The sequence below is a fragment of the Diplotaxodon limnothrissa genome, linkage group LG23, assembly GCF_057381915.1.
Source record: "Diplotaxodon limnothrissa isolate DT_005_m linkage group LG23, D_limnothrissa_male_GT1.1, whole genome shotgun sequence".
In the NCBI taxonomy this organism is placed as follows: Eukaryota; Metazoa; Chordata; class Actinopteri; order Cichliformes; family Cichlidae; genus Diplotaxodon; species Diplotaxodon limnothrissa.
This window is the reverse complement of record NC_140617.1, coordinates 49,965,065-49,974,254: the sequence shown is the minus strand read 5'-3', so window position 1 is coordinate 49,974,254 and position 9,190 is coordinate 49,965,065. Positions and strand designations below refer to the sequence as shown.

The 9,190-nt window shown below is 35.9% G+C and overlaps 1 protein-coding gene across 1 annotated transcript; it reads left to right on the top strand.

The window, feature by feature from the left end:
• Positions 1-1,015: 1,015 nt before the first annotated feature.
• Positions 1,016-8,820, top strand: LOC146609028 (uncharacterized). Its single transcript, XM_085348704.1, has 12 exons — positions 1,016-1,320; positions 2,433-2,645; positions 2,981-3,116; positions 3,589-4,127; positions 4,655-4,971; positions 5,092-5,273; positions 6,346-6,518; positions 6,614-6,697; positions 6,808-7,022; positions 7,156-7,248; positions 8,681-8,686; positions 8,771-8,820. The coding sequence occupies exons 1-12, from the start codon at positions 1,016-1,018 to the stop codon at positions 8,818-8,820; spliced, it is 2,313 nt and encodes a 770-aa protein (XP_085204830.1).
• The last annotated feature ends 370 nt before the right edge of the window (positions 8,821-9,190 follow it).

Below are 9,190 nucleotides of genomic sequence, written 5' to 3'. Positions count from 1 at the left end.
ACACACATATATTTTCACTCTCACACACATATATTTTCACTCTCACATACATATATTTTCATTCTCACACACATATATTTTCACTATCACATACATATATTTTCACTCTCACATACATATATTTTCACTCTCACATACATATATTTTCACTCTCACACACATATATTTTCACTCTCACATACATATATTTTCATTCTCACACACATATATTTTCACTCTCACACACATATATTTTCACTCTCACATACATATATTTTCACTCTCACACACATATATTTTCACTCTCACATACATATATTTTCACTCTCACATACATATATTTTCACTCTCACACACATATATTTTCACTCTCACATACATATATTTTCATTCTCACACACATATATTTTCACTCTCACACACATATATTTTCACTCTCACATACATATATTTTCACTCTCACACACATATATTTTCACTATCACATACATATATTTTCACTCTCACACACATATATTTTCATTCTCACACACATACATTCTTCTTTCACACACATATACTTTCACTCTCACATACATATATTTTCACTCTCACACACACATATATTCTTCTTTCACATACATATACTTTCACTCTCACGTAGTTTTATTTTAATTTTTATATTTAGATATTTTTATTCTCATGTTTACACATATTTAACACACACATTGCAATATTATGCTCTCTTATACATGTATTTTAATCTACATATTTACACATTTGCACTCTAACATACATGCATTTTCATTTATGCATTCCTACATTTTGCTCTCATTTACATGCATTCAAAATGCATTTAATCTTACAAATAATATATGTATGTAAGAAGAGAATGCATACATATCTGAAGAAAATATATGTATGCAAGAGAATAATGTATGTGAATGAAAGAGTATAGTGGAAACGGAAGGAGTTTAATGGAAACGGAAGGCTGGGTGTCTGTACCGCTGTGATTGGCTGAGAAGCACGCGCGGGTCACTTTCAAGTGTCTGACAGCATGGAGGGGGGAGAAGAAACTCGAGTTCTTCAGCAAGCTGTCGGGTTGTTAAGAAATATTTTATCATCTCCTGAAACGGTCACATCGTTGTCCTCGTCACTTGATCGAGATGGGATGGGCTCAACTGCACCCAGTGTTACCCACAGCACGGTGGAAAGTGAGATGAGGGAACTTTTTAGACCAGCTAACACCCGGGTATCTTCAACGAGTCAAGTAGCTACACGGAGTTCGACTGGAGTGGGGCAGTCTTTGCGATATCAGACCCAGAAACACTTTGGCAACTGGAACTGCAGATCAAGGAAAAGGTAAGAACAAAACAGTTTGCCACTTAACTATACAACTGCGAAATACAAAATACGAAATGTGCTTTGCTGATTTAGCAACGCACTTTTTTACCCTTATAAATTTTTAGCCCTAGCTAATTTATTCAGCAGCATCCACATTAAAAACAGTAAAGACCGTGGCATTTATTTCAATATTAGTGGCTGTTTGTACTTGTGACCCGAGTGTAAGTTGATGCTTACTTTAAGATTACTTTATTAAATCTTCTTTATTAATGTGGGAGGTGGTAGCTACATTAGCCTGCTAAATAAAAGGTTGGGTTAATTTTCTTGTTGTTTTTGTTTAGTTTTGTATTTATTTATTTATTTATTTTTTGGGGTAGAATTTTAATCTTGCTAGAAGACATCAATCCAACTCTGTGTTGTGAGTGGATCAATATCTGTACCACTGTAGAGGTAGATAAACATGGATGCCAAGTCATGCCTTCAGTCCAGTTTCTACAGTGTATGAAATAAGAAAAAAAGAAATATGATCGGTGTCCTTTTTGTTCTTTAGTCAAAGTAATAGCAAATGTTTCTTTGTATGCCTCTTTGTAGAGCAGTAAAAAAAAAATCCTTATGCATTGTACTATATATATATATATATATAAATATATATATATATATATATATATATATATATATTTTTTTTTTTTTTTTTTTTTTTTTTTTTTTTTTTTAAATTCAAGCGTCAGTGAATTAAAATGGTCAAACCCCAAAACATTTTCTATTTTACGTACATTTTCCATTTTTTTTCAAAGGCAATTTATAGGCATGCTATTACTTTATGCATTTTTTTTCTTTCAAATTATGTTTCTGTTATTTGTGTTTGCTATTATACTCAACTCTTACATGCACAAGCAACTTTAAACATATTCAAGTGGGCTAAATGGCTAGCTGCGATACTGTTTTTTTTTTTAAATATAAACTGTGTAACATTTTATTTTATTTATAAAAGCTTAGCAACAGTTTAACATGTAAGCTGGTCACTACCAAGTGACATTAGCAACTTTCTTAAGGAACTGATAGTGTCTAAGTATAGGTAAATAAAACAAAAGATACATAAATCTGAATATAGTTTCTGTTTTGTTTCATAGGGCCAAGACACATTATCATGATACTTTCAACAAAGATGTCATCCTTCTTCCACGGCCATCAAGCAGTGTTGTTGTCAAGCATCGCACAAAACAACATTTACATGAACAAGGGCATATATTGAATGGATTTGAATTCCAAAAATCCTGGGACCAGAAAACTGTCTCTGAACAAATAAGGGACGCCTTTGGAGATAAACTTTCTATTGATGTAAGGTAGGTTGTGCTAGCAGTCGAAACCTAATGCGACACAGCTTTTGTCAGTAGTCTTTTCGATATCTAGGCATTTCAAAGCTTTACATAACGATTTAAGTCAGAGAACAGGTAGACATGAATCAGTAAACTAAAATAAAAGAACCAAATCAGTTATCCTTTCTTGAACACTCCATTTTTGGCATACTTTTTTGACATTTGTATAAAGTTTACTTCTGTTACTACTGGTTTAAGTCTGATTCAAAGAGGAAAACAAGATTAGCTCTAAAAAGGTTATTGGAACATTTTTGCTGTTTTGGATTTTAAACATTTTACTACTTACTGTAACTGTTTTCCAGCCTGGAGTTTCTGATGGCTTGTGGAAACAGACTGATTGCGCCCAAACTGCGAGCAGGACAGGAGCTGGATGCAAATCTCATACATAAAATTTATAAATCGAAAGCCCTATACATCAGACCATCAAAACCAATTTTGGTACGTTGTTTGACTTTTGAATGAATCTACATAGCACTGTACAGTAATAATATGAAGACCAGAAATTGGTGCATAAACAACCTTTGAACTTTCTCATCTCTGTTCTTTTTAAACTTGCCTTTCACCTTTTGTAGTTGGATAGAATAGTACCAAGTTAATGTTCCTTTTTTAAAATGTTAATCCTAAGCTCTGGTATTGACTAAATTTACAGCTGCTCTGTTGGACTGTTTGTGAATTATAGAACGTAAGACTACTGCTGTTCAGGAGATGTGTTACAATTTTGTCTGCCTAGTATGTAAAAGTAATTGTGAGAAAGATCTATTAACTCTTGAAATTTCTCACCCTATGGTAGCTGGGATAGGCTCCAACCACCCCACCTCTGATAAGAATAAGCAGAAGAGGTTGGATATATGGTATTTAATGTTCAAATTCAATATATGTGAATTATTATAATTATTATTTTATTTCTAAGGATGATATTACAAGCTACAGCAGTGAGGAAAACTGTGAAGAAAACCCTGTTTCATCAAGGCAGCTGCGCTCATCATCTTCAGACAGTTTTGCCAGTTCAACAGCTGCCTTCCAACCAATCTCTGCTCCGACGCAATCTCCTGCCTCATCAGTTTGTAATGGAACATTATTAACGGAAACTCCTGCCTTGACCCATGAAAGTAGTATCTCACACAAGTACAGCAGCGCTTCAACAAACATTTCCTTCAGCCAGTTACCAGTGTCTTCATTGGAAATCTACCCTTCCACTAGTCAGCCTTCTACCTCATCATCTGCATCTTTAAGTGATCCAGTTCTGGTCCTGACGTGCCGAAATACCTCAAGCTCACCCTACCAGACCAGGAATCCAGAGAATGATTGTTCAGCATTACCCTCTACATCAACACACAGTCAATCTGTAAACTACGATAACTACCTTTCAATCATGACTCCACTATCTGACATGTCTTCTGATGATGAGGAACTTAACCAGGCTATACTAGCAAGCCTGCAGAGCGAAAGGTTAGTTTCAAATACAAATGTTTTACAGTAGCCAATTAAACACACCATATTTGTTGCAATCCAATACTGTAACCAGTGTTGTGAAGGAGTGTAATCCATCCTCAGATATTTATATGCATATATGATATTTATATTTGCTGTTAACAAAACAGTTTTTTGAATAATGTCTACAGAGTCAAATGATAATGCTGTAATGCTGGCAAATTTTATTTTATTTGAAATAGGCAGCGAATTTTTAACAGCCTATCTGACAATGAAATGAAATTTACTTATTGTGCATTGAAACTATTTTTCTTTGCTCTAGTGCTTTCTAGTTCTCCAAAACATATAAACAATATAAAAAGCCACTGAGCAATATACTCCTTTGTACATTTTGCTTATGATTATGATAATTTCCTTTAGGGATTAATAAAGTATGCTGATTCTGATTTTGACAAAACTTTGTATGTCCTTGTAGCCCTTGTATGTGAATGTTTTTACTGATGTTCTTTTCAATATTTTCTCTTTTCTTTTTTTTAATCCTACAGGACTTCAAGTTGTTTGGTATCAGCAAAAGATATTTTGGAGGAACTTTCTGCAAAAGTAAACCAACAGAAGAAATGCAAGTTCAACATTAATAGATCAACAGTCCTGGATGGAGCAATTAGAGGTTTTAAACAAGCGACATATGATCCATGCCACACAATTTCTGTCAGGTTTTCTGACGATATGGGAGTACCTGAAGAGGCTGTTGACTTGGGTGGACCAAGAAGAGAATTTCTAAGACTTCTGATCGAAGCTTTACCCCTGTCTCCAATGTTTGAGGGTGAAGAAGGCAAAATGAACTTGGCGCTTGATAGTGCTGGTATGTATTGATTTTAGGCTGATATCCCTGGAGTAATGCAATAAAAAAATCATTTTTATGAAGTTCGTGTCAAGCGCTTTCATGCATCTATTGACATGTAATGTTTTTCATTATTTCTAGCCATGAGGGAGGACAGGTACTTCATTGCAGGCAGAGCCATTGCAGTAAGCCTTGTACATGGTGGTCCACCAGCAGGCTTTCTGTCCCCAACACTCTTCTCTTGCCTTGTTGATGGCCCAGATTTGGCTAAACCAGTTTTAGAAGATGTTGCCGATAGTGACCTGCGTGAAAAAATTAAAAGGGTAAAACTGATTTGTCAGTTGTTGGATAATGTTTTAGTATTGTGTGTGTCGCGCTGGCCTAGTAGGTGTGGCTGTTATTCCTCTCTTCCTCCTCCTGCCCACTACCTGTTCGGTGCTGCTGCGTGCGCATGGCCACTGATTAGACCTTGGGTGCAATCAACAACTAAGCACGGCCTGGTGTGCGCCGCCCTGCCAGGTGAGCCACATTAGAGCAATCAAGGGTGGGCGTGCCTAGTAGACCTTAAAATGCATGCAGCAGTCATTTGACCCGTGAGCAACATACTGAGAGGACGGCAAACAAAGCACTTTTCCACTGTGAGGAAGACTTTGAACAAGACGGGCTATCGGTAAGCTCTTGAGCTCACATTTGCTGCACATATATTTGGATCTATGGAAGCTCAGTTGTGCAAATGTTTTACGCTTAGGGAAATAGTTGCTGCATTTAAGTTTAAAAAATTATATTGACAAAAATGAATGTTTAAGTTTGAATAAATTGTTTGTTCAGTTAGTGTTCCCACATATTTATGTTAATTAATATTAAAAATAGTTACCCCCCAAATCCTTGGGTGGATTGTAAAACTAGTGAATAAATGTTTGGTTTTGATTTAAAGAAAATAATTCTTTGTAAAGAAAATCCTTAAAGTCTATTAAAATGTTTGAACTTTAAAATGTATACTTTAAAATACAATTGTTTATTAAAAAAAAGTGTTAATGCAAAGAAGACACATTTTGTATATTTAAGAACCACAGTTAAATTAACACAGTTAACCACATGGTAAATGGCTTTACTGAAGTGTATTTTGTTATTTCATCTGTCTTCTGTGTAATGCATGTAATTTATCTGAATGGTTAATGGAATGTTCTTTATTTTTGTGTTGAAAGGTTTTTTACCTGCTGCTACCTACCTACCAGCTATCAAACTAGCTGGTCACAATAAAGTTGAGTGAAATTCAAAGTCTGGTCTTTTTCAAGTGTGGGCACCTCACAGTCAAAGGAACACTTGACAGTGTGCATTTCGTTCTACTCCATGTATTAATTGGGGCCCATTAATTTTTTATTTTTTTATTTGAAGGTTAAAGAGTGTAAATCCTTTGAAGATCTGATAGTAGCAACTGAGCCACTTCAGGAATACTTAGCCAATGCTGGCTGCCTGAGGCCGCTACGGAGGCTGGAAGACAAGGATCTGCTTATACATGACATTATCATGTTCCAAGTAATACACAGAGTCCGTGGTCCATTTGAAAGGTATGTATTTATTTATTGTTGTCCAATAAGTAACTCAAACCCATGCTGATTGCCTTGTATTCTGGGAATTTTGTGTGACATTTCTTTATGTGTAGGTACACCATGCCTCCAAAGGTGACAGCATCACATGAAAAATGCAGATTTGGGATATACACTTTTGATGATGTGAATAATCTGAAGTAAAAATTATTGTGTGTATATATAAATTCATGTTTTAGATTATACTTCTTGGATCCATTCATTTTTGATGTGATTTGTGATTTTAAAGGTAATTCTGATTATCATTTAGATTTCAGGATGGACTACGGACACTTGAGGTGCTGGACAAAATCCAAGATCACCCAGAGAGTTTTCGCACCCTTCTATGCTGGTCACCTTCAGTGCTTACAGCTGACCTTCTTGACAGCCTCTTTACCATCTGCCTTTCTCCAGCTGGGAGCAATAAAAGGCATGCTGAAGCAGTTGTCATTAGTTTCTGGAGAGACTACCTAACAGATGCAGAAGGTAAATTTAGCGTTTTAAGCATTGTGTTCAATTTATAATGCAGTGCATCTTTTCATTGAATCAGTTAAAAGTAGAAATGCTTGCTGTGTTTTTGTCTTTAATGCCATTTTTGACAGTATTGCTTTTCCTTTAGATCAAGACGGAACACAGAAGCTGGGGACAATTCTTGCCTTCGCCACTGGAGCCAACACTGTTCCACCAATTGGCTTCTCTCCACAACCGTCCGGTTCTGAAATTCTGTGGCAGCTCTTTGAATACGTGGCATATATCTATATAGAGATATATATCTATATAGATATATATATAGATATAGATATAGATATAGGACAAAATAAATGGACCTCATTAAGTGAATCTAATACACCATGCTCCTCCATAAAATTGAAAAGATTAACAAAATGATATGAGACCACTCGATTTAATTCTGCCCATAATTGCTCAATTCTTTGATTATGCACAGACCTGCCAGTGATAACACTATGCCTGTTCAGTCCTTGCCTGTAAAGCATGAAACTGGCAACACCAGTGTTTTCTAGTCCATGATCACATCTCACGCTGGATGGCATTCCAAAGTTCTGAACACCAACCATGAACAGTGACAAAACACTTGATGCCCTGTTGTTATCTAAACATGCAAGGTAGATGATGGTTCTACTGAAACCATCCACACAGCCATGGAACACCATCCTCCATCTCACAAGTTTGTGGTTTCCATCTATATGCCTATAGAAAAATGAAATAAGTATAAGTTATGTATGGGGAAACTATGACATGGTCAAGGATATGCACACGTTTGAGTAAATAAAACAATGAGTTATTTTGCTTTAGATAATCCATTTCGCTATAGACTTAGAATCAGGACTGTTTTCCTGTTAGAATTTTCTCACCATAACTGATTGGGGAAAGGAACACTGTACAGTCGTCGACGCATTGCGTCTTCTGAGGGAACGTCCAAAGGGGTCAATTTCTTGTAGACTTTGTCTTACACGCCACCTTTGGATTCGTAACCCACGTGATCTCAAGCTGCCATGCACATATCGTTCACCTGCATTTGTGGTATACTGAAGGATTTCCCTAACAACCCTGTTCAGGTTTTCATCGGATAATGTTGCATAAGTCAGTGGCTCAATGCCAAGGTCCTCTCTGTGCCTGTACAGAGTACGGGAGCTAACCCCTAAGCATGTTGCAATGCTTTGCCAGTTCATTCCAAGAGATACTAAATGAGATATTTGCTCTCTTGAAATGCTGTATCGCGGTCGACCTTGAGAGCAAGTCATGAGAGGTGGAGGTAGCAAGACAAGTCTGTTCTCAGATGTAGTTCCTTGTCTGGTTTCATAAGCAGTCAGTAAAAAAATTAGCCATCCATTTAAGGACTGTAATGTATTCACTGCTTCTCTATTTCTTGCATCGTCAACAAATCTTGAGATGGACAAAATTCCAGATAAGGTTTGAATGTGATCACCAAGTTCTCTATGGAGCCTCTGACGAACAAAAGAATCTGTAGCTTCTCTTTGAATTTGTTCCAAACATTCTAATACATTATTTAGAAAAGTTCTAATTTCATTTTCATTACTACTTACTCGACAAATTAACTGCAATACTAGCAAAGAAAGCAGGACAACTTTGAACAGCTTCATTGCTTGGTTCTTCTGGTTTAGGTCTGGGTATGTCAAGTAAGTTCTCCAAGTGTATTACATTTCCTGGTTTAAGAATAACTTCCTGCTTAAAGGATTAACTTCCTGTGTTAGGAAATGCAGATGTGAATGTCAGAGTGTATGTATGCAAGGGTAAAGGATAAACACTGGGATTGTATGTGTATATGAGTATAGGAGTACAAATATATATGTGTTGAAAGGTAAAGGGTATGTATATATATGTATGACTAGAAAGGGCTGCACCTGCAAGGAGAATAAATATATGTCAACATAAAAATATGTAGCATTAAGAAAAATAAAATACATGTGTGTGAAAGGAAGATTAATGGATTTATGTGAGAGTGAATATACATGGATATGAATTAAGAATAAAGGTGTGCGAGATGACAATATATGTATGTGAGAGTGAAAATATATGTATGTATGTGAGAGTGACAATACATGTGCATGAAAGAAGAATATATGTATGTGAGAGTGACAATACATGTGCATGAAAGAAGAATATATGTATGT